The sequence below is a fragment of the Salmo trutta genome, chromosome 12 (genome assembly GCF_901001165.1).
Source record: "Salmo trutta chromosome 12, fSalTru1.1, whole genome shotgun sequence".
Taxonomy (NCBI): domain Eukaryota; kingdom Metazoa; phylum Chordata; class Actinopteri; order Salmoniformes; family Salmonidae; genus Salmo; species Salmo trutta.
In genome coordinates this window covers 45114651-45140766 of record NC_042968.1, presented here as the reverse complement: position 1 = coordinate 45140766, position 26116 = coordinate 45114651, and the positions used below count along the sequence as shown (strand labels likewise).

Here is a 26116-nt window from a genome sequence, read left to right as displayed (position 1 = left end):
TTTCAATCAACTGATTTCCTTATATGAACTAACTAAGTAAAATCTAGGAAATTGTTGCATGTTGCATTTTATATTTTTGTCCATTATAGAAATATAATTAAATTCTCTGATAATATAAAATTATATTTAGGTCACTTTTAAAATGCCCTATGTATTTAAGTCTGTGGAATGTCATTCTCTGTGCTCATCTTTGCTGTTGACCATGTTTCTAAGCATAAACACAAACACGACCATGTTCACGACAAACTGGATGAACCCAAAAGAGGCCACTCCGTAGTTGTGATACAAGAAGCCTCCAATCGTGGGGCCGATGGTGCGGAGTAGAGACTGCACAGAGGCACACAGCCCCAGCATCGTGCCTGCAGAAGAGTGAAGAGAACCAATCAGAAAAATGTCCAGAACAGACAGAAGTTGCACTTCAATGCTAAACTGTTTCTTTCAGAATGTTACGACAACACCAAGTGTGATTCTTTCTCTGAGGTGTTTTTGTTTTGTTAGGTTAGCCAATGATTTACTGTTTAACTGATGCCCCCCTTCACATTTCTCAACATATGTGTTTGAAACGCTTAATTGTCTCACCGGTATCGGAGGAAGGCACAGTCTTTGTCAGCATGCTGTCAGTGATGACGTTGAACACGCTGAGAGAGAACATCATGGGGAGAACGATGAAGCAGAACTGGAACACGTTAGCCATGAAGACCTGCCAAGGAGAGAACGAAACGTTAACCTTTAAGATCAAAGGTTTTACAAAAGGGTCATATTCATTAGGCACCAAACGGAAATAAAACGACTGAAACGAGGAGGGATTGAAACTGTCCAAGTGCTTTTTTTTCTTTTTTTTTTGCTGAACATTTTGCTACGGTGAATATATACAACCCTGCATTTATCACAAGATGAAATGAATCCTCTGTACCTGAGCCAGGCCCACCAGACTTGACATGCCGATGGAGAGGAGAAGCAGTGAGTTCTCAGAGTACTTTGAGGTCAGCCGGCCAATCACTCCCCCTTGGATTACCTGGAAAAATTGGACCAAAAAAGTTCATTTCTCACCAAGTTGCTTTATTAAATCCTGTTCCCACAAGGGTGGGGATTTGATATCCTGGCCATTTCAGGAGAATTTAGCCATCTAAACTGTTAATTACTGTAAATACATTGTGTTGTCCTAACCAGGAATGTAGTGGTCAAATAACATGGTGAACACTGATTGCCAGTCGAGCTGACGCGCAAACAACGTCATCGCTAATTTAGCATCACAGGTGCAAAATACCACAAAATAAAAAGAGGCTAGGGCCACAATGAGCGTATAAAAGAAACAAACTAACACTCATACTTGTCTTTTCCTACTAACACTAACAGCTGATGAACTACTTTACTAAGGAAAAATGTACTTACTATGACTGAGCTAGGTGGGACAACCACATATATATTAAGATGACTGCACTAACTGTAAGTCACTCTGGATAAGAGTGTCTGCTAAATGACTAAATATAATGTGTCTCTGGATAAGAGTGTCTGCTAAATGACTAAATATAATGTGTCTCTGGATAAGAGTGTCTGCTAAATGACTAAATATAATGTGTCTCTGGATAAGAGTGTCTGCTAAATGACCAAATATAATGTGTCTCTGGATAAGAGTGTCTGCAAAATGACTAAATATAATGTGTCTCTGGATAAGAGTGTCTGCTAAATGACTAAATATAATGGAAGTGTCCCTGATAAGAGTGTCTGCTAAATGACTAAATGGAAGTGTCTTTGGATAAGAGTGTCTGCTAAATGACTAAATATAATGGAAGTGTCTCTGGATAAAAGCGTCTGCTAAATGACTAAATATAATGGAAGTGTCTCTGGATAAGAGTGTCTGCTAAATGACTAAATATAATGGAAGTGTCTCTGGATAAGAGTGTCTGTTAAATGACTAAATGTGTCTCTGGATAAGAGTGTCTGCTAAATGACTAAATATAATGTGTCTCTGGATAAGAGTGTCTGCTAAATGACTAAATATAATGGAAGTGTCTCTGGATAAGAGTGTCTGCTAAATGACTAAATATAATGTGTCTCTGGATAAGAGTGTCTGCTAAATGACTAAATATGTCTGCTAAATGACTAAATATAATGTGTCTCTAGATAAGAGTGTCTGCTAAATGACTAAATGTATATGTCGTGAGCATCCTTGCTCCATACCATTGACACGATCCCAAAGTAGGCCATAAGGTAGCCATTCTGCTCTGGCGCCAGCTGGAAGAAGTTCATGGCGATAACAGAAAACATGACCTGAAAGATACCTGACACAGAATCCCTTGAGGTTGTTAAAAAGGGCTCCATGCAAACACAGGCAGACACACTAAAAACACAATAACCTGTAAAAACAAATATAGATTATATATAGAAATAAAAAGGTAATTAAACACTGAACATTGGTTGAGATGGGTGTTGTAGTTTTTATTAAGATTGTTAAACGCTGAACATTGGTTGAGATGGGTGTTGTAGTTTTTATTAAGATTGTTAAACGCTGAACATTGGTTGAGATGGGTGTTGTAGTTTTTATTAAGATTGTTAAACGCTGAACATTGGTTGAGATGGGTGTTGTAGTTTTTATTAAGATTGTTAAACGCTGAACATTGGTTGAGATGGGTGTTGTAGTTTTTATTAAGATTGTTAAACGCTGAACATTGGTTGAGATGGGTGTTGTAGTTTTTATTAAGATTGTTAAACACTGAACATTGGTTGAGATGGGTGTTGTAGTTTTTATTAAGATTGTTAAACGCTGAACATTGGTTGAGATGGGTGTTGTAGTTTTTATTAAGATTGTTAAACACTGAACATTGGTTGAGATGGGTGTTGTAGTTTTTATTAAGATTGTTAAACGCTGAACATTGATTTGCGTTAAGTGTGCATAAATGCTATTCTCCAAATAAAATATGTAGGTAAACTGTGTTACGTGCTTTTACCCTTTCACTACATCACTGGTTCCACTTCTACAGCAACACATTCCTGCTAAGTGATTAGTTCTCCCTCAGATGAGTCTAAACTAAGACATCCTCACAGGTGGAGAATAAACAACTCTTATAGGTAACCGTGGAAGACACCCACCTGATGGCAGACCTGAGATGATCTTGACCGTGAAGGTTTTGGCCACACCAGGGAACTTCATCAGTCTGGTGATCTCACCCAGGTCAAAGACTGACTTGACATTGCTCTTCTCTGCAGGACCAGGAAAATATGTCACAAGCAACTCACATATGAAGTCACGTGTCAAATACCACACATCATGGATGTCCGCACTTCACACAGGCCACAGTAAGTGTCAGATAAAACACAAATGTTATTTTTTGCACCACACGCACACACAAACCCTTTAAAGAGTGAATAGTGTGTTGTGAGGTAGGTGTAGAGTCTTACTGTCTGTGTTGTCCTGTGGAGCTTGTATCTTAGTGTGTTTAGGGATAAACGTCCAAACCAACAGGAAGCTGATGAAGCTCCCTCCAGCAGCTACACAAGCAGCAAATGTCCCCCTGGAAAAGCCAGAGCAGGGATGTCACACGGCTAAATTCCAGCTCTCGGATTGGACTAGAATCGGATTCCAGCTCTTGGATTGGACTAGAATCGGTGAGCATTGAGGTGCTTCACTCACCCATAGCGTGTGCTGAGTGTACCACCCAAGGTGGAGCCGGCAACCATGCCAATGCCAAAACATAGGCCCAGCTTGCCAAGGGCATCTGCCCGCTTGTCAGGTTCTGTCAGGTCAGTCACTACCATCTGGGCTCCTGGTGAGAGGCAGAGAGAGGAGCACAACAAGTCAGACTTATCCTGGGGAGAGGTGGAGAGAGGAGCACAACAAGTCAGACTTATACACATAGATCCTAGTAGAGGAGGTCCTATAGGATCTGTTAGAGAGCTGTCTAGTACAGTAGGTCCTATAGGATCTGTTAGAGGGCTGTCTAGTACAGTAGGTCCTATAGGATCTGTTAGAGAGCTGTCTAGTACATTAGGTCCTATAGGATCTGTTAGAGGGCTGTCTAGTACAGTAGATCCTATAGGATCTGTTAGAGGGCTGTCTAGTACAGTAGGTCCTATAGGATCTGTTAGAGGGCTGTCTAGTACAGTAGATCCTATAGGATCTGTTAGAGCTGTCTAGTACAGTAGGTCCTATAGGATCTGTTAGAGCTGTCTAGTACAGTAGGTCCTATAGGATCTGTTAGAGGGCTGTCTAGTACAGTAGATCCTATAGGATCTGTTAGAGCTGTCTAGTACAGTAGGTCCTATAGGATCTGTTAGAGCTGTCTAGTACAGTAGGTCCTATAGGATCTGTTAGAGGGCTGTCTAGTACAGTAGATCCTATAGGATCTGTTAGAGAGCTGTCTAGTACAATAGATCCTATAGGATCTGTTAGAGAGCTGTCTAGTACAGTAGGTCCTATAGGATCTGTTAGAGCTGTCTAGTACAGTAGGTCCTATAGGATCTGTTAGAGCTGTCTAGTACAGTAGGTCGTATAGGATCTGTTAGAGAGCTGTCTAGTACAGTAGGTCCTATAGGATCTGTTAGAGCTGTCTAGTACAGTAGGTCCTATAGGATCTGTTAGAGGGCTGTCTAGTACATTAGGTCCTATAGGATCTGTTAGAGGGCTGTCTAGTACAGTAGATCCTATAGGATCTGTTAGAGAGCTGTCTAGTACAGTAGGTCCTATAGGATCTGTTAGAGGGCTGTCTAGTACAGTAGATCCTATAGGATCTGTTAGAGAGCTGTCTAGTACAGTGGGTCCTATAGGATATGTTAGAGAGCTGTCTAGTACAGTAGGTCCTATAGGATCTGTTAGAGAGCTGTCTAGTACAGTAGATCCTATAGGATCTGTTAGAGAGCTGTTTAGTATAGTACATCGTAGGCAAGGTACATATGCTGTGGACTTATCTGGGAGTTTGAGTATGACGGGAACAACAGTTAGTATATTTGTCTCTAACTGTGATTGTGTAATTGCTGCTGATCATGTCATGCAGGGCTCCCTTGAAAAAGAGACCTTGGTCTCAATGGGACTCCCTGCTAAAATAAAGGTTAAATAAACAACAGGCAGTGTAGCACTTACCAGGCAAGCCATGCATCAAGACAGCGGGGAGTTTGTGGATGAAGAGCATGAGAGGACTGTCAGCTATCGCTAGTAACCCATAGTAGACTACAGAGGCAGCGCAGGATAGACACATTGCTGCCCTGGCCCCGAAAAGGTCTGCAAACCTACCGACAACAGAAAAATAACAGTGATCTATATTGACATTTGCCTACATATGGCCACCAACACATAACAGCTGCGATCTTGTGTCTGGATTCAGGTCTGATAAGCCCTCTATGTATGGTTCGTTGCCCTAAGTCATTGAACCATAACTCAATTAGATTTAAGTGACAGCACTTTAAAGCTCAATTTGCCAGCAGCAGATTGTGCGTCTTTGACCAGGGTTGGAGAATAAAGATACAGACTGTGGTTATGTAACAGATTATGTATTTCATTCAACAGAGTTTTGCTCACCTGCCAAATATCGGGCCTCCCAACAATTGGACGACACCAACCATGGTTTGCAAATAGCCAATCCATAGGGTGTCAAATCCCAGCTTCTTCGCCAAATACTGAATGGTGAGAGGTCAAACTTAAATTCATATACATATTTTTATTATTATAATAATTAATCAGTGGTAACCCGTCATTCAGGGCTGTTTTGAGCCCCATATTTTTTGCAAAATATAATAATAAAAATAAAAAAATAAAAAAATAAAATATATATATATATATATATATACATATATATATATATATTGCCTGTTTTGCATGTTATTTTGGCATTAATACGTGGAACATATCAGTTTGCAAACAATGTGAAAAAAAATATATACATTATTGAGTTAATAAAGCCGCATACACACATAGTCTCTTTTTTGTTTTCTTGAGTAAGGCAGCTCCAAAATGCAGGTGTTTCAGCCTAGCTCAGTGCTTTCTGTGGTGGTGGGGCAGCCAGCGGAAAATACGGAGCGTTGAGCCGTGATTGCTGCAAATTCAACAATGAGTTGTTTGGAAGGATTCAGTGGCTAACTGCAAGCATTGCAAAGCAATCATTAGCCTGCTATTCAGTGCAGTGGCTGTGTGGTCCCAAGTTTAAGATTAAGGGTCTCTTTTCCTAGTTTAAAATGATTGATTCAATCATGATTCAAACTTTTTTTTCTTGAGTTCCCAATTGTCTTCAAAGCACCATAAATCCAGAAAATGCCAAAGTTTGATGACAAAATTTTCCCATGAAGGACCGCCGCGCCACCTTCCTGTTCAAGTGAGCACAGCACAACAAGGTGATTCCAAAAATGTCTTGTATGCTGCTGCATAAATTATGTAATATGCCAGTGAGATATCTATACTGTAGCTAAGAAAATAATACGACGTGTATGTTGTGTAGTAAGCTGTTAGTAGCCCATGTGCATCACCCTAATAATTTGGTCTATTTTTACCTCTTAATTCCACCTACTGTTCTGACTTGGTGGTGCACATGTAGCCTATAACCTGTTTTTGAGAAATGTAATCATCGAACACTGTAAGAGCTTTCATTGTCTGCTTATGTGCCCCCTTTATTTATCCTACGGTTCTGACTTGGTGTATAGGGAGAACATTGTAAGCAGGCCATGTTCTGAATTCTGTCATTGTACATTTCAAAAGTGCTGAACAAATAGTTATATTGACTATGTCCGTCCTAGCTCGCTCATTAATGTCTTCATCGAAATTACGGATTGCCTCTTATCCGCTGGTCGTCCCCTTATGACATAGTTTGTACATCTCAATTGTCAGTAGAAACCACATTTGTTTAAGCAAGTCAGCCTGGATTTTCCAGGGAGACATCAGCTATGTTTTTTTAAAGGCATTAAATGAGGCTGAATAAACTGTTTCGCTGCCAGACAAGGCTCCGCTGATAGCCAGGTGTAGCGGTGGTAAGGTGTTGGGACTCTGCTGTTGGGACTCTGCTGTTGGGTCTCTGCTGTTGGAACAGCTTTATGTAGGCCCTAACAGTTTGTGGGCATCGTTTGTCACCGTTATAGTGCAATTAATGTATTGTTTAGTGTCGTGTAGTGGCTTTGCTGGCATGCATCCAACATTCTTTTTTTTGTCCCCACCAAGATTTACATGATAAAATCGCCACTATAATTAATTAATATTAGATTGTCATAGTTAAACTGCTTTCAAAGCGCATAGTCACAATCCTCTATCAAAAACGATGGTGACTTCAAGAAGGCCCAGGTAAGGCCATTGTCTATATAGTTTTAGGTGTAGGCCTATGTCAAATATGTCAACAATCCCAAGGCCATTTATAACTGTTCAAACCTATTAGCAAATGGCAAATATTTACAATACATTTGAATAACAGTAAATGAATGCATAGCACACGTAGTATACTTTTTGTAGCCATTCTGATATCGAAAGTATTGAAATAAACTGCATTGTTTTCTTTCTCCTCTCTATCAATATAGGCTAATCATATAACAACAAAAACAAACACTTTTGTAACGTGGGTACTAGAATAGAATAGACATTAAAACACAAATACTTACAGGAGTGATGGAAAACTGTAAAAACATCCATGTGATATCCAGGACAGCTATGAGGTAAGTAACGTAAATTACTCTCTGCATCTTTGAGCCTGTATGTACATCGGTAACGGCGGTGGGTGAGTCTGATTTAACTCGTGACATTCTTACTGTAACGTTCAACCTAAACCCAATTCGGTCCACCCTCTTGCATAGAATAGCCTCCTGGAAAACCTGGAACAAGGATAAATAAATGATGAAATAACAAACAACGGCATAAGACAATATAATGCCGACACTGTGGCTGTCAAGTATTGAGATTAAATACACTTACCTTTGTTTATCTGAAGACGAAGTTCTTATAAATGCATAATAGATCCGTCAAAAGTGTTCCTGCCGTTACTACCAATGCAGATGTTGATTTCACACTATGAGCGCCCCACCGGAAAAGAAAGGTGACGCTCAAACTCCATCGTTCATTCAATAAAGCAATTCCTAAGGATTAACTTTAGGAATGATTTCTCACGCATAATATTTTCCTATGTTCTTGTACTTTGATCTTTAGAGGATGTTATATGTTTGCCGGCAGCACAAAAACGGAACTTCCTGTTGTCAGGCTTCAAAATAAAAGCTCTCGTGAACTCATGCTGTTGTGCCCTTGAGCAAGGCACTTAACCTTTTAAATGCTCCAGGGGCGCTGACCCTGTGCTATTCCTCCAAACTCCCTGTGTGTGTGTGTGTGTGTGTGTGTGTGTGTGTGTGTGTGTGTGTGTGTGTGTGTGTGTGTGAGAGAGAGAGAGAGAGAGAAAGTTGTGGGATATAGGATAAAGACCATAGATAATAGACCTTCCTATTCATGATGAACTCATTGAAATTTAATTAATTGCCATATTGTTCAACTATATTAAATTCTTCAAATAACACATTTTTTCAGTAGGTGACCTTGCTCTGTATTTTTTATTAATTTGTTAATTTTCCTCTAGTTTCAGTAGTGGACTTTTATTCTGACTTCTCAACCAGAAGTTCATTGGTGAAACATAGCTAACCCACCCATTGGTGAAACATAGCTAACCCAGCCATTGGTGAAACCCAGCTAACCCACCCATTGGTGAAACATAGCTAACCCAGCCATTGGTGAAACCCAGCTAACCCACCCATTGGTGAAACATAGCTAACCCACCCATTGGTGAAACCTAGCTAACCCACCCATTGGTGAAACATAGCTAACCCAGCCATTGGTGAAACCCAGCTAACCCAGCCATTGGTGAAACCCAGCTAACCCAGCCATTGGTGAAACCCAGCTAACCCACCCATTGGTGAAACACAGCTAACCCACCCATTGGTGAAACACAGCTAACTCGTCACATGAGAGTCCTCCCACTTTACACAACCGCAAGTGGCGTGACTACTAAATCTCAGTTTCCTATTAGGTCGTCATATACCGGTAGGCTTACATGTGACAAGTGTTGAGTTGGTTAAAGTTCATCATTGTTGAGAATGACTATGTTCATATTCAATGGCAACTCGTCATTCAGGACAGGTGGGGCAGAGCCTCACCTGTTTTGAGCCCCACATTTTTAGCCAAAAATATATATTGTTATTGTTATGTTATTTTGGCATTAATACGTGGCACATATCAGTTTGCAAACAATGTAAAAAAAAATATATATATAATTGAGTTAATAAAGCCGCATACAAACATAGTCTCTTTTTAGTTTTCTTGAGTAAGGGAGCTCCAAAATGCAGGTGTTACTGACTAGCTCAGTGCTTTCTGTGGTGGTGGGGCAAGCCAGCAGAAAATAGCTGGTGTTGTACCGTTATTGTATCAGTGCTCTGTCACTCATGGGGACACTATGTCACCGCCAAGTCTAAGGGTAGAGCTCAGAAATTCAAGCCCCTTGGGTGCTGCCATAGAGTTACATTAGAAGTGCCCATCCAAGAAGCCTCAAGATCATTGGCCACAGATAAAATGTCAAATTACATTATATCAACAAGCTTTGATTCGATTGATCATGTCAACATCATAATGTCAAAATCTTAGCTAGATGATGACATCATGAATCAAGTTGACAATCTACTGGCAAATCATTTTTAATCGTTGTCATATGAGGAGAAATAATGAAGAGAAATGATAGATAAAACATATTGGTGCTCATCGGCCATTGGACATAAACATTACACAACAAGTTGGAAATCGCAAATTCAACAATGAGTTGTTTGGAAGGAATCAGTGGCTAACTGCAAGCATTGCAAAGCAATCATTAGCCTACTATTCAGTGGAGTGGCTGTGTGGTCCCAAGTCTAAGATTAAGGGTCTCTTTTCCTAGTTTAAAATGATAAACATTCAACATTGGCCATGCTGTCAATGACGCATGATTTCTGCCGCGCTCAAAACAACTGTTAACTCGGAACTGCAAAATCTGATTTTAGTGAGTTCAAGACAACTGGGACCTCGGGTAAACGAGCTCCGACTGGGAAAATGCGTTTCAAACTTTCATCCAACTTGTAAATCGGGAACTCGGGCCTCTTTCTAGAGCTACGACCAGAAGATCACTAATCATTTCTTGAGTTTCCAGTTGTTTTGAAAGCACCATAAATCCAGAGAATGCCAGACTTTGCTGACAAAGTTTAAAGACAAAATGTGCCCTCGGAGGACAGCCGTGCCATCTTCCTGTTCAAGTGCCAGGGAGATACAGTTGAAGTCGGAAGTTTACATATACTTAGGTTGGAGTCATTAAAACTTGTTTTTTAACCACTCCACAAATTTCTTGTTAACAAACTATTGTTTTGGCAAGTCGGTTAGGACATCTACTGTGTGCATGACACAAGTCATTTTTCCCAAAATTATTATTTCACGCATAATTCACTGTATCACAATTCCAGTGGGTCAGAAGTGTACATACACTAAGTTGACTGTGCCTTTAAACAGCTTGGAAAATTCCAGAAAATGATGTCATGGCTTTAGAAGCTTCTGATAGGCTAATTGACATCATTTGAGTCAATTGGAGGTGTACCTGTGGATGTATTTCAAGGCCTACCTTCAAACTCAGTGCCTCTTTGCTTGACATCATGGGAAAATCAAAAGAAATCAGCCAAGACCTCAGAAAAAAATTGTAGACCTCCACAAGTCTGATTCATCCTTGGTAGCAATTTCCAAGTGCCTGAAGGTACCATGTTCATCTGTACAAAAAATAGTACTCAAATATAAACACCATGGGACCACGCAGCCGTCATACCGCTCAGGAACGAGACGCGTTCTGTCTCCTAGAGATGAAAGTACTTTGGTGCGAAAAGTGCAAATCAGTCCCAGAACAACAGCAAAGGACCTTCTGAAGATGCTGGAGGAAACAGGTACAAAAGTATCTATATCCACAGAGTCCTATATCAACATAGCCTGAAAGGCTGCTCAGCAAGGAAGAAGCCACTGCTCCAAAACTGCCATAAAAAAGCCAGACTACGGTTTGCAACTGCACATGGGGACAAAGATTGTACTTTTTGGAGAAATGTCCTCTGGTCTGATGAAACAAAAATAGAACTGTTTGGCCATAATGACCATTGTTATGTTTGGAGGAAAAAGGGGGAAGCTTGCAAGCTGAAGAACACCATCCCGACCGTGAAGCACAGGGGTGGCAGCATCATGTTGTTGCGGTGCTTTGCTGCAGGAGGGACTGGTGCACTTCACAAAATAGATGGCATCATGAGATAGGAAAATTCTGTGGATATATTGAAGCAACATCTCAAGACATCAGTCAGGAAGTTAAAGCTTGGTCGCAAATGGGTCTTCCAAATGGACAATGACCCCAAGCATACTTCCAAAGTTGTGGCAAAATGACTTAAGTACAACAAAGTCAAGGTATTGGAGTGGCCATCACAAAGCCCTGACCTCAATCCTATAGAACATTTGTGGACAGAACTGAGAAAGTGTGTGCGAGCAAGGAGGCCTACAAACCTGACTCAGTTACACCAGCTCTGTCAGGAGGAATGGGCCAAAATTCACCCAACTTACCCAAAATTCACCCAATTCACCCAACTTGGGAAGCTTGTGGATGGCTACCCGAAATGTTTGACCCAAGTTAAATAATTTAAAGGCAGTGCTACCAAATACTAATTGAGTGTATGTAAACTTCCGACATTGGGAATGTGATGAAAGAAATAAAAGCTGAAATAAATCATTCTCTCTACTATTATTCTGACATTTCACATTCACAATAAAGTGGTGATCCTAACTGACCTAAGACAGGGAATTTTTACTAGGATTAAATGTCAGGAATTGTGAAAAACGGAGTTAAAATGTATTTGGCTAAGGTGTATGTAAACTTCCGACTTCAACTGTATGTATACTGTAGCTAAGAAAGTATTGCTAAGTGTATGTTGTGTAGTAAGCTGTTAGTAGCCTATGTGCCTCACCCTAATAATTTAGTCTATTTTCACCTCTTAATTTCTCCTACTGTTCTGACTTGGTGGTGCACATGTAGCCTACTGTATAACCTGTTTTTGAGAACTGTTATCATTGAATATTGTAAGAGCTTTCATTGTCTGCTTATATGCCCCCTTTATTTATCCTACGATTCTGACTTGGTGTACAGAGAGAACACTGTACGAATGGCCCATGTTCTGAATTCTGTTGCTGTACATTTCAAAAGTACTGAACAAATTGTTATATTGACTACGTCCGTCCTAGCTCGCTCATTAATGTCTTCATCGAAATTACGGATTGCCTCTTATCTGCTTGTCGTTTCTTTATGACATAGTTGTACATCTCAATTGTCAGTAGAAACCACATTTGTTTAAGCAAGTCAGCCATATCAGCTATGTTTTTTTTAAAGGCATTAAATGAGGCTGAATGAACAGTTTCGCTGCCAGACAAGGCTCCGCTGATAGCCAGTTGTAGCAGTGGTAAGGTGTTGGGACTGCTGTTGGGACTCTGCCGTTGGGACAGATTTATGTAGGCCCTAACAGTTTGTGGGCACCGTTTGCCACCGTTATAGTGCAATTAATGTATTGTTTAGTGTTGTGTTGTGTAGTGGCTTTGCAAGTATGCATCCCACTTATTTTTTTGCCACACCAAAATGTACATGCTAAAATCGCACTGTTCATATTGTAGGCTAAGTTAACGATATTGCTTCTTCCCAAACATGGTTACTCTGACAATCTAACAAATACCTCTCAGGATATACAACCTCAGTCAGTAAAAATTTTCTAAATGTATTCTGTCACAACAAAACATGCTCTGCTATAAAAGGGAACATTGATTTACTTCTGTGAATTGTTACAGTGAATTATTACCGGGGTTCTGGGCCGGGTGTAAAGGCCTGCTGGTCTGTCAGGATGTGTGTGGGGACGAGCTAGACCAGGGATGGGGGTCACAAAAAAATCTGAACTCATCATGAGGAGCGCAATGTCTCGCGGGGCTGTATACCCAAATCCATACCCACATGCAGTCAGAGCCTTTTGGGGGCCTCACCAAATACCAACCATTTAAATTAGTTGATATGTTGATACAGCAAAACATAACCTATTTTATCAGCTTTATTAGAATTAAGACATAAGGCTAACATGTATATGACATGTTAGTTCCACACTCTCTTAATGACTTGAAGCCCACCTGGGAGCAGTGGTGTAAAGTACTTAAGTAAAAATACTTTAAAGTACTACTTAAGTAGTTTTTTGGGGTATCTGTAACTTACTATTTATATTCTTGACAACTTTTACTTTTACTTCACTACATTACCAAAGAAAATATTAAAACTTCTACTCCATACATTTTCCCTGACAACCCAAAGTCCGTGTTACATTTTTAATGTTTAGCAGGACAGGAAAATTGTGAAATTCACACACTTATCAAAATAACAGGTGGCCATCCCTACTGCCTATGGTCTGGCGGACTCACTAAACACAAATGCATCTCTTATAAATAATGTCTGAGTGTTGGAGTGTGCCCCCGGCTATCCGTACATTTTAAAAACAATAAAATGGTGCCATCTGCTTTGCTTAATATAAGGAATTTGAAATTATTTATACTTTTACTTCTACTTTTGATACTTAAGTATATTTTAGCAATTACATGTACTTTTGATACTTAAGTATATTTTAGCAATTACATGTACTTTTGATACTTAAGTATATTTAAAACCAAATACTTTTAGACTTTTACTCAAGTACTATTTTACTGGGTGACTTTCACCTTTACTTTAGTAACTTCCTATTAACGTATCTATACTTTTACTCAAGTATGACAATTGGGTACTTTTTCCAAGACTGCCTGGGAGGAATGTTTCTAGGGCTCCAAATAGACACGTGAATTGTAGCATAAGCCAAAATGTCAGACTTCTGAAAATAACTTCCCATCATTCAATTTTAAATTCCATGAGACCACAGCCTGTCTTTAATATACCCCTGTGCCTGTCTCTTTAAAACATGTCTTCAGCACATGAGTAGATCACCTTTGTCAAGATGTTGACCTATGTTGATCACCAACTTTCAGTGTGTTGCATTATGTGTATACAAATATTACCAAATTGCAACTACATGTGGACTGCATGAACTTTACAAAAATAATATGATCAAAGGTCATGCCGTTTTTATTTATGAAGTTGCTTCTCACCAACTGCACCATGCAGCCACCTGCATTGTGGGAGGCACTATGTGCAAACCAATCATTTTGTGTTTTGTTTGATCCACGCGAACGTTGCCAAAGACTTGAAAGAAACAGGAAACAACTTTACTGCTTTCTAAAGCTACGGGGAATACAAAATAAAGTTATATTTGAGACATCTCTCTAACCAATTCATTGTAGTGTGTGATATGGAGGTATACAAAAGTTTATTTTGACATGTATACAGAAAAACGTTTATAAACAACAGCAGCTATGTTGTCAGACTGTTGCTTGTCGGAGACGCACCTCCCTGACTCCACTCGCCGACTTGTTTACAGTCGGCTTCGCTAGGCTTACTGCTCGAACACACTCAAAACCTTTGCCTTCGGCGCCCTCAGTTTTCTCCCTGTCACAAGGGACATAATATTTTCACGCCCCTTCGATAATGCTACGACCGGAAGTGATTATCGTAGCAGGTTATTAGAGTGTTTTCGCCAACCCTAACCACAGATATAACAATCTTATACAGATATGTGCCCTAACCCTTTTCCAAACATTAACCATGGTCTCATAACCTGCTACGTTATTTTAACATAATACGAAAAAGTTACTTCCGGTGTTTTTCGTCACAGGAAGCAGACTTCAGTTGCGGAAGTATGATGTGTAGGTGTTCGTTTCAGTACATGTTTTGATTTAGCAGTTTAGTGCAATGTCTAAACTGTACACAGAGAAACTGACCCGGCTCTACGAGCGGTATCGGGAGTACGTTACGAAGAACCCTGCAGCGACTGGACAACTGGAGAGCACCGTAAGAACGCTGTCGTACCTCATTTCAGGTGAGTTTAAAAGTGAAAGCCAAGCGGATGGCTTGCTGCGTTCAAAACCAACTGGGAACTCGGAAAAATACGAGGTCAAATCATGACGTCAGTGATATTTTGGTCAGAAAGTCGGAGCTGCAGAAAGAGGCACGAATTCCCGTGTTGGATGACCGTTCAAAAAAGTTGGAACTCGATTTTTTTTCCGAGGTCCCATTTGTTTTGAACGCACTGAAGTCGAAGTGGGATATTTCTGAGTTCCCATTTGTTTTGAACGCAGCATCCTCTAAAATGTATCCAAGTTGCCAAGCTAATTGCCTACACCTCTTCCCAAAACATTGACCATGCATCGCCCGATGTTCCTCTCAACACTACAATCTCGTGTTTGATCATGAAAACAAAGGAATGTTATTCTCTAATTCAGCATATGAAAAACAGTCACAGCCATTCATCTGGTGCATGATTCAGAGTGCAATCGTTAAATATAACTATTTGTTACATCGTGTTGTCAGTAGTCCCGTGTAGAGTCTGGCATGGCCCATGGCAGGCATAACTCTACCTTATGAAATGTAATTATTATCTGAAATATTTAGCCAAGATCTTTGATTGATTCTCTTTTGAAACAGCATTACATTAGTTTGACATACCATCAGTCCTCAAGTGTTTTTGTGTCTATTTCTCAGGGCGTTTCACTGACTCCCACGAAATCTCTGAATTGGGTAGGTTAGGACCCCACTTTACCTCACAGTTAACGTTTTATTGACTGCAGTATAACCATGAAGCAGATGCATTCAGGAACTTCAACTGGTGGATCAGTTTGTTGTTGTGTGTGTTTTTGCAGTGTACTCTGCCTCCAACCTGCTGGTGCTGCTTAATGATGGCATTCTGCGCAAAGGGCTGTGTCGAACCCTACCCATGGTGAGAACCACCTCCACCAGTTCAATCACAATAGTCTAACCTTACCCATGGTGAGGTCCACCTCCACCTGGTCAGGTCCACCTCCACCTGGTCAATCACAATAGTCTAACCTTACCCATGGTGAGGTCCACCTGGTCAGGTCCACCTCCACCTGGTCAATCACAATAGTCTAACCTTACCCATGGTGAGGTCCACCTCCACCAGGTCAATCACAATAGTCTAACCTTACCCATGGTGAGGTCCACCTCCACCTGGTCAGGTCCACCTCCACCTGGTCAATCACAATAGTCTAAATATGTGCAGGGTTGTGTTTATTGGGCACAAAATGGAAGAAAACACTCAAACAGGGAAGTGCTATCAGAACTGACGTGTGTTTGTGTGTGTTCAGTCTCTCTCTCAGCAGAGGCTTCTCACCTGGCTGTCAGTGGTGGAGTACTTGGAGGTGTTCCTGGAGATGGGGGCCACCAAGCTGTGGGGGGAGGGAGGTCGCTGGCTGGTCATAGTGCTCATCCAGATCACTAAGTAAGGAATGAAGGAGCCCCTCGTGGAGCGATATCTAACCAACGCTTTAACTTGATCCCTTTTCATCGATCTACAACATGCTGTATAGTGTGCAAAGTAAAACAAATATGCTGTGATACGAGGATTAGTAAAGACAATGAGATATTCAGTGATACGTGGATTAGTAAAGACAATGAGATATTCAGTGATACATGGATTAGTAAAGACAATGAGATATTCAGTGATACGTGGATTAGTAAAGACAATGTGATATGCAGTGATACATGGATTAGTAAAGACAATGTGATATGCAGTGATACATGGATTAGTAAAGACAATGAGATATTCAGTGATACATGGATTAGTAAAGACAATGTGATATGCAGTGATACATGGATTAGTAAAGACAATGTGATATGCAGTGATACATGGATTAGTAAAGACAATGAGATATTCAGTGATACATGGATTAGTAAAGACAATGAGATATTCAGTGATACATGGATTAGTAAAGACAATGAGATATTCAGTGATACATGGATTAGTAAAGACAATGAGATATTCAGTGATACATGGATTAGTAAAGACAATGTGATATTCAGTGATACATGGATTAGTAAAGACAATGAGATATTCAGTGATACATGGATTAGTAAAGACAATGTGATATGCAGTGATACATGGATTAGTAAAGACAATGTCAGCCTGTAGGTCTAATATTATAAACTGTGCTTTTCTTTAGATTGTCTCTGATTGTTGAAAAACGTCATGATTACTGGGATGTTATGTTGCATGGTGTTCCATTCCATTTCTCTCCTTCCACCTCACTTCCCTCTGTTCTTTTTCTCTCTGTCCAACATTTCTCCAGAGCCGTCTTGCGCTTCCTACTGCTCTTCTGGTACAGATCTGGCATGCAGACTTCCCCTCCTATTACCCCACTGGACAGGGAGGCACAGCTCGGCAACGGTAACAGAAGTCAACAGTTTGCACGTCGGACATATTTTATGTTGAACTCATTTTTTTTTATAATGCAGGGTGTCTGGCAGATACCGCTGTATCCAAACAATGACTTAAACATGACACTCTTTGTTAATTTGATTCAAAACAACTTTGGGGCAGTTTTGTGTCCTCTTCTTGTTCTGCTATCTCATTGGCTATAACCAATGTGCCAATGTTCCTGGGTTGCACCAGGACAGGACCATATACTGCAGAGTTTACAATCTAGACAACCTACTACCTGGACATAAATATATTTCTGTACCTCTCCCTCCTTACAGATGAGGACCATGATGACCACCAGGATGACAGCTCCTTTGTGGGCCAGCGGTCAGGGAGGGTGATGAGGCCGTTGGGCAATGGTAAGACTACACATGTTCCAGTGCAATGTTTGCATTCAGGACTGTGCCAATACTATTTATCAGGAATGGACTATCTGTCCCTTACCCCTCTCTCTCTCTCAGCTCCCTCTCTGCAGGCCCGTCTGTGGGCAGCCCCCAGTAGGGAGAAGAGGTGTGCTGTGGAGGAGGATCTGACCTCTAGTTCCACTGCCCTGGGGGTCCAGGAGACCATAGCAGAGTCCATGTACATCGGACGCCCGCTGGTACACTGTATCCTTCCTACTCTGGGACTCTGCCAGAGACACTAGAGAATTAAACGTGCACAATGTCATCACATGATTACTGCCTCTATAGATTCTGGTCCGGTACAGCAGCTATAAAGTACATTGGCTGAAATGGTTGCATGATTCCATATCATACCTCTGTATGGTCTAGAAGCATTCTGTTCATCTTAACAGCACGTCCCTTACTAGTGGAATACATCACTGCACTGTATATACAGTATACTAGTATTTGACCTAATCAATGGTAAATGAAACCAAGGATTTCTCATTCTAACTCCAGTCAGTCTATACTTTGGAATGTGTTACTTCAGACGGTATGTGTGTTTTCCTCAACGCTGCTCCCAAACGCAGTGCTCTGCCTGGGAATGTGTGGGAGAGGCTCCTGGAAACCGTGGCTCGTATCTGGAGCCATGGAAATGACCAGGTAACCATGATCTCTTCTCTTTACACTGACATGTGCTAAGAGTAATCACAAAATAAATGCACACACTGACTGGGCACATGATATATGCATGATATGTGTTCCACTATTAAATCAAAATAGCCATAGACATACTCTTCTATACAGGCCATTTAAAAGCAGTGTCATGAAGGAGGCACTGAAACATGAGTGGGATAAAGAGGTATCCCCTGGTCTGTTCTCTCCACAGTTTTGGTTTGATGAGTGACACTAAATCTCTGAACCGGCGGGAGAGGAAGGAGGTGAGGAGGAGAGCCTTTCTGCTTCTGTACTACCTGCTCCGCTCCCCTTTCTACAACAGATTCTCTGAGTAAGTAGAATCAGAACTACAACATATTCTGTGTTAGTAGAATCAGAACTACAACAGATTCTCTGTGTTAGTAGAATCAGAACTACAACAAATTCTCTGTGTTAGTAGAATCAGAACTACAACAGATTCTCTGTGTTAGTAGAATCAGAACTACAACAGATTCTCTGTGTTAGTAGAATCAGAACTACAACAGATTCTCTGTGTTAGTAGAATCAGAACTACAACAGATTCTCTGTGTTAGTAGAATCAGAACTACAACAGATTCTCTGTGTTAGTAGAATCAGAACTACAACAGATTCTCTGTGTTAGTAGAATCAGAACTACAACAGATTCTGAGTTAGTAGAATCAGAACTACAACAGATTCTCTGAGTTAGTAGAATCAGAACTACAACAGATAACTAAATGTATGCTGTTTTCTAATTCTCGTAGCTATATTTGATGGCTTACACATTTATGCATTGGATGGTTCTTTCATCGTGCATGTTCCCACCTATAAATATCTGGGCTTATAGCCTACAAAACTCCCTACATCTCAACCCTCTGGTGCCTGTAGGGCAGTTTAGGACTTTAATGTTGAAGAAATTTAATGAGAATTGCAACTGTTTGGATTGAATGTAAATGATTGTACAGTATTTGTGGTGTTTGAAGCTGTGGTGTTGATTCTGTAATTTGTAGTTTATTTTATTTGTATTGATAATTTTGGGTTTGTTGTATTGTTGTCCTCAGGGCACCATTGTAAACTAGACTCTGGTCTTAATGGGTTCCCCTGAATAAAATATATTCTGAGTTAGTAAAATCAAAACCAACAGATTCTCTGGCTAGAGAAGTTCTTTACTATAATGACCATTGGAACATGGCATATTTTCTATCATGTGTGCTGCTTTTTAAACCTTTCCATTTTGTTTCACGTAGGACAAAGATCCTGTTCCTACTCCGATTTCTGGCAGACAACGTTCCCGGCGTCGGGCTGGTTGCTCGTAAGTGTTTACTTTTTATAGAAACCAAGTATCTGAAAATGGCATGGGATGCATTTGTTCTGTTGTTTACCTTTTTGGTGGTCCACTGTCTGCTGACATGCACTGTGGCTTCCAAGTTCTGCCAGTCTGCATCTTGTCAGTTAATGTGTTCATTGTCCTGATTGGCTTAACCTTATCCTCCACTTGTCCTTCCAGGCCCTCTAATGGATTACCTACCTGTCTGGCAGAAGATCTACTTCTATAACTGGGGCTGAGGGCAGGAGGTGGTTGAAGGTGACCTGGCCAGCTGGATAGGGATCGACACTAAAGAGGGAGACCCTCAGTAAAATACAGAGCCAGAGACACACAGGGACTCAAGTCCCCCACAGACTCACTGGAAAACCTGTGCTGGTTAATCTGCTCTATTTCAACTGGGACCCTCAAATAAGATCCAACATACAGTTCTGTTGCTAGGGCATTCAAGAGTACCTTACGGATCCTTCCGTTCTGTTGCTAGGGCATGCCAGAGTACCTTACGGATCCTTCCGTTCTGTTGCTAGGGCATGCCAGAGTACCTTACGGATCCTTCCGTTCTGTTGCTAGGGCATGCCAGAGTACCTTACGGATCCTTCCGTTCTGTTGCTAGGGCATGCCAGAGTACCTTACGGATCCTTCCGTTCTGTTGCTAGGGCATGCCAGAGTATCTTGAGGATTCTTGCCTTTTGCATTCCCTCCTTGTTCTTTATTTTTGTAATCTGAGTGATTTCTGTCATCTTCCATCAGACTGATCTTGAACCAGTATATGATGAATTGATTCTGATTGTGTGTGATTTAGTTCTCCTTTTGTAAACTATACATTACCCAGTGGTGTTATTGACCGAGTGGTATGAGATCTCTTTGGCACCACTGGTCAAGATCACCATCTTGTCAGTCAGTTTTGCTGTCTATCACTGGGAACAATCCCTCCTAAATGTCTCCAGTTAAACAACCCCCTACAGCTAGCCCTGATGGGTTCTGTGCAGTTGGTCCTACAGCATTACATCAAATGACTTTTGAGGCTGGTTGAAGTTCTCTCTATGGGGCTGTCCCAATATCTAATTTCTCCCAAAGTGTGCACTTGTTCACTCCTTCCCACAAATCTAGATTGGCATGGGCTAGTGGGAGTTTCCACCATATTTCATATACTAGTCAATTCCTTTCAAATCTGTGAAGGGACGTTAATTGGAGGAAGGAGAGAATTGGGCCATAACCTACATTCCCTTTATGTTTATCAGATTGGCACAGTGGGTAGAAAAACAAATGAACAATGTATGTGACCATGATATGGAATCTAACATTTGTATATTAAATATATGTTGTATTTTCAATTATTGGTATTAACTACCTAATTGTGCTGTTCCAGTAGAGGTACTTTATTTAACTAGGCAAGTCAGTTAAGAACAAATTCTTATTTACAATGACTGCCTACCAGGGAGCAGTGGGTTAACTGCCTTGTTCAGGGGCAGAACGACAGCTTTTTACCTTGTCAGCTCAGGGATTAGATCCAGCAACCTTTCAGTTACTGGACCAACGCTCTAACCACTAGGCTACCTGCTGGTTACTGGCCCAACGCTCCAACCACTAGACTACCTGCTGGTTACTAGTCCAACGCTCCAACCACTAGACTACCTGCTGGTTACTGGCCCAACGCTCTAACCACTAGGCTACCTGCTGGTTACTGGCCCAACGCTCCAACCACTAGACTACCTGCTGGTTACTGGCCCAACACTCTAACCACTAGGCTACCTGCTGGTTACTAGTCCAACGCTCCAACCACTAGACTACCTGCTGGTTACTAGTCCAACGCTCTAACCACTAGGCTACCTGCTGGTTACTGGCCCAACGCTCTAACCACTAGGCTACCTGCTGGTTACTGGCCCAACGCTCCAACCACTAGGCTACCTGCTGGTTACTGGCCCAACGCTCCAACCACTAGGCTACCTGCTGGTTACTGGCCCAACGCTCTAACCACTAGGCTACCTGCTGGTTACTGGCCCAACGCTCTAACCACTAGGCTACCTGCTGGTTACTGGCCCAACGCTCCAACCACTAGACTACCTGCTGGTTACTAGTCCAACGCTCCAACCACTAGACTACCTGCTGGTTACTAGTCCAACGCTCCAACCACTAGACTACCTGCTGGTTACTAGTCCAACGCTCCAACCACTAGACTACCTGCTGGTTACTAGTCCAACGCTCCAACCACTAGACTACCTGCTGGTTACTAGTCCAACGCTCCAACCACTAGGCTACCTGCTGGTTACTAGTCCAACGCTCTAACCACTAGGCTACCTGCTGGTTACTAGTCCAACGCTCCAACCACTAGACTACCTGCCGTTCCATCTAATTGTTACTTAATTGGGGTTGAGAATTAAGAATCGATTTTAGTAGTTTATCCAGACTACTTGAAAACAACCATCTGGAAATACATTGAAACCAGGTTGTTTTCCCTGTGTGAAAAAAGTGTTGATGATTGGGGGAAGTGGAATGTTGTGGCTGTTGATGATCGGGGGAAGTGGAATGTTGTGGCTCTGAGTGCCTTTCAAAAGTTGACTTACCAGAGGAAAAAGGAAAGGTACTTAATGTACTTATTTGAAATTGTGCAAATGTTTTTATTTATGAATCCTACAAATGTGTTGAATAAATCACCAGAGTAATAATCTGGTACCACCCAGTCATTGTGTTTGTTTTAGGTAGGTTTTCATAACTACCATTCATTTGCTGTTATGTAATATGCTACTACTAGTACAAATCAGATTTTTTTTGACCAATGAGATCAGCTCTGCAAAAGATCTGTGATAGGCCAATTAGTGGGAAAAAGATCAGAATTGGGCAGCATGTGTAAACACAGCCCTTGGCATGCAGACAATTAGGATTCAGTCCATGAACTTAAGTGGGCAACCATAGTGATGGATTTTAATCTTTATTGACACAAATATAACTTTTTGTAGCCTACAATAAATAACTTTTGTTTTCATGGTCATTGGGATAGCCATTCTTCAGGCTTTATTCATCACTAGTGGGACATCCAGGGGGACAGACCGGGCCACATGAGGGCATGGGTGAATACACTCAAACCCATACCCATGGTGCCAGTCATGGGTGAACACACTCAAACCCATGGTGCCAGTCATGGGTGAACACACTCAAACCCATGGTGCCAGTCACGGGTGAACACACTCAAACCCATACCCATGGTGCCAGTCACAGGTGAACACACTCAAACCCATACCCATGGTGACAGTCATGCCTTAAAAATAATGACAAAATATCAACAGGTCAGTGGTGGTATAGTCCAGAGATTTCCCCCAAACTCAGTCCTGGGCTGCCCCGTGCACGTTTTGGTTTTTGCCCTAGCACTACACAGCTGATAAAAATAAAAAACATGTCAAGCTTTGAATATTTTAAAATCAGCTGTGTAGTGTTAGGGCAAAAACCAAAACGGGGCCCCAGGATCAAGTTTGGAGCTTACCGTAAAACACTGACCCCAACTAACACCCGGCTGTTAGAGAAGCAGGTGCCTTTTCAATGTTCTTCCCCCGTCAACAGACAACCATCTCTAACATGTCCATCAGTGGAGGCTGCTGAGGGAAGATGGCTCATAATGATCGGAGCGAATGGAATGGCCTCAACCACCTGGAAACCATGCGTTTGATGTATACTGCTCAAAAAAATAAAGGGAACACAAACAACACATCCTAGATCTGAATGAAAGAAATAATCTTATGAAATACTTTTTTCTTTACATAGTTGAATGTGCTGACAAAATCACACAAAAATAATCAATGGAAATCCAATTTATCAACCCATGGAGGTCTGGATTTGGAGTCACACTCAAAATTAAAGTGGAAAACCACACTACAGGCTGATCCAACTTTGATGTAATGTCCTTAAAACAAGTCAAAATAAGGCTCAGTAGTGTGTGTGGCCTCCACGTGCCTGTATGACCTCCCTACAATGCCTAGGCATGCTCCTGATGAGGTGGCGGATGGTCTCCTGAGGGATCTCCTCCCAGACCTGGACTAAAGCATCCGCCAACTCCTGGACAGACTGTGGTGCAACGTGGCGTTGGTGGATGGAGCGAGACATGATGTCCCAGATGTGCTCAATTGGATTCAGGTCTGGGGAATGGGCGGGCCAGTCCATAGCATCAATGCCTTCCTCTTGCAGCAACTGCTGACACACTCCAGCCACATGAGGTCTAGCATTGTCTTGCATTAGGAGGAACCCAGGGCCAACCGCACCAGCATATGGTCTCACAAGGGGTCTGAGGATCTCATCTCGGTACCTAATGGCAGTCAGGCTACCTCTGGCGAGCACATGGAGGGCTGTGCGGACCCCCAAAGAAATGCCACCCCACACCATGACTGACCCACTGCCAAACCGGTCATGCTGGAGGATGTTGCAGGCAGCAGAACGTTCTCCACGGCGTCTCCAGACTCTGTCACGTGCTCAGTGTGAACCTGCTTGCATCTGTGAAGAGCACAAGGCGCCAGTGGCGAATTTGCCAATCTTGGTGTTCTCTGGCAAATGCCAAACGTCCTGCACGGTGTTGGGCTGTAAGCACAACCCCCACCTGTGGACGTCGGGCCCTCATACCACCCTCATGGAGTCTGTTTCTGACCATTTGAGCAGACACATGCACATTTGTGGCCTGCTGGAGGTCATTTTGCAGGGCTCTGGCAGTGCTTCTCCTGCTCCTCCTTCCACAAAGGCGGAGGTAGCGGTCCTGCTGCTGGGTTGTTGCCCTCCTACGGCCTCCTCCACGTCTCCTGATGTACTGGCCTGTCTCCTGGTAGCGCCTCCATGCTCTGGACACTACGCTGACAGACACAGCAAACCTTCTTGCCACAGCTCGCATTGATGTGCCATCCTGGATGAGCTGCACTACCTGAGCCACTTGTGTGGGTTGTAGACTCCGTCTCATGCTACCACTAGAGTGAAAGCACCACCAGCATTCAAAAGTGACCAAAACATCAGCCAGGAAGCATAGGAACTGAGAAGTGGTCTGTGGTCCCCACCTGCAGAACCACTCCTTCATTGGGGGTGTCTTGCTAATTGCCTATAATTTCTACCTGTTGTCTATTCCATTTGCACAACAGCATGTGAAATGTATTGTCAATCAGTGTTGCTTCCTAAGTGGACAGTTTGATTTCACAGAAGTGTGATCGACTTGGAGTTACATTGTGTTGTTTAAGTGTTCCCTTTATTTTTTTGAGCAGTGTATTTGATACCATTCCACTGATTCTGCTCCAGCCATTACCACGAGCCTGTCCTCCCTGATTAAGATGCCACCAAACTCCTGTGGTGTATATCAAACTAAGGGGACTGTCCAGGAGGGTGTAACCTTCTCCAGTCCATTCCTGCTGCCATCAGGGGACTGTCCAGGAGGGTGTAACCTTCTCCAGTCCATTACTGCTACCATCAGGGGACTGTCCAGGAGGGTGTAACCTTCTCCAGTCCATTACTGCTACCATCAGGGGACTGTCCAGGAGGGTGTAACCTTCTCCAGTCCATTACTGCTGCCATCAGGGGACTGTCCAGGAGGGTGTAACCTTCTCCAGTCCATTACTGCTACCATCAGGGGACTGTCCAGGAGGGTGTAACCTTCTCCAGTCCATTACTGCTACCATCAGGGGACTGTCCAGGAGGGTGTAACCTTCTCCAGTCCATTACTGCTGCCATCAGGGGACTGTCCAGGAGGGTGTAACCTTCTCCAGTCCATTACTGCTGCCATCAGGGGACTGTCCAGGAGGGTGTAAACTTCTCCAGTCCATTACTGCTACCATCAGGGGACTGTCCAGGAGGGTGTAACCTTCTCCAGTCCATTACTGCTACCATCAGGGGACTGTCCAGGAGGGTGTAACCTTCTCCAGTCCATTACTGCTACCATCAGGGGACTGTCCAGGAGGGTGTAACCTTCTCCAGTCCATTACTGCTGCCATCAGGGGACTGTCCAGGAGGGTGTAACCTTCTCCAGTCCATTACTGCTACCATCAGGGGACTGTCCAGGAGGGTGCAACCTTCTCCAGTCCATTACTGCTACCATCAGGGGACTGTCCAGGAGGGTGTAACCTTCTCCAGTCCATTACTGCTACCATCAGGGGACTGTCCAGGAGGGTGTAACCTTCTCCAATCCATTACTGCTGCCGCGATGCATCCCGGGAATGAGAGCCTCAACTCTCTAATGTTCATCTCAGCAAGCACCAATAAAATAGACAGAAACCATGAAATGGAAAGAGGACCTCCATACAAAACAGACAATTGCGTGAAATGACTTTGAACAGAAGTGCATATCTAGTGCTATGGAAGGTGCTAGATCAACCCCTGCTACTACTGCCAATGGTGACATTCA

General features: G+C 42.3%; 2 protein-coding genes across 2 annotated transcripts; one reads left to right on the top strand and one right to left on the bottom strand.

Moving 5' to 3' along the window:
- Window positions 1-73: 73 nt before the first annotated feature.
- On the bottom strand, window positions 74-8112 carry LOC115203629 (solute carrier family 22 member 18). The gene is made up of 11 exons (XM_029768501.1): window positions 7880-8112; window positions 7570-7779; window positions 5513-5610; window positions 5078-5223; window positions 3632-3764; window positions 3400-3512; window positions 3091-3201; window positions 2182-2282; window positions 914-1015; window positions 580-700; window positions 74-359 (listed from the first exon to the last, which is right to left on the bottom strand). Exons 2-11 carry the CDS (start codon window positions 7708-7710, stop codon window positions 172-174), a joined length of 1254 nt encoding a protein of 417 aa, XP_029624361.1. The 5' UTR covers window positions 7711-7779; window positions 7880-8112; the 3' UTR covers window positions 74-171.
- Window positions 8113-14759: 6647 nt separating this feature from the next.
- Window positions 14760-21089, top strand: LOC115203628 (peroxisomal membrane protein PEX16). The gene is made up of 11 exons (XM_029768500.1): window positions 14760-14976; window positions 15639-15674; window positions 15797-15873; window positions 16262-16395; window positions 17243-17340; window positions 17652-17732; window positions 17835-17981; window positions 18347-18419; window positions 18646-18765; window positions 19679-19743; window positions 19939-21089. Exons 1-11 carry the CDS (start codon window positions 14850-14852, stop codon window positions 19995-19997), a joined length of 1017 nt encoding a protein of 338 aa, XP_029624360.1. The 5' UTR covers window positions 14760-14849; the 3' UTR covers window positions 19998-21089.
- Window positions 21090-26116: the final 5027 nt, after the last annotated feature.

Excerpts from the sequence above, each read along its gene's own strand:
- LOC115203629 (XM_029768501.1), bottom strand. The coding sequence starts at position 7,710 with ATGTCACGAGTTAAATCAGACTCACCCACCGCCGTTACCGATGTACAT. Across the intron at positions 5,224-5,512 it reads GGAGGCCCGATATTTGGCAG|GTTTGCAGACCTTTTCGGGG; the intron begins GTGAGCAAAACT and ends TGTTGTCGGTAG. Across the intron at positions 3,513-3,631 it reads ACACTCAGCACACGCTATGG|GGGGACATTTGCTGCTTGTG; the intron begins GTGAGTGAAGCA and ends TGGCTTTTCCAG.
- LOC115203628 (XM_029768500.1), top strand. The coding sequence starts at position 14,850 with ATGTCTAAACTGTACACAGAGAAACTGACCCGGCTCTACGAGCGGTAT. Across the intron at positions 14,977-15,638 it reads GCTGTCGTACCTCATTTCAG|GGCGTTTCACTGACTCCCAC; the intron begins GTGAGTTTAAAA and ends TCTATTTCTCAG. Across the intron at positions 15,874-16,261 it reads TGTGTCGAACCCTACCCATG|TCTCTCTCTCAGCAGAGGCT; the intron begins GTGAGAACCACC and ends GTGTGTGTTCAG.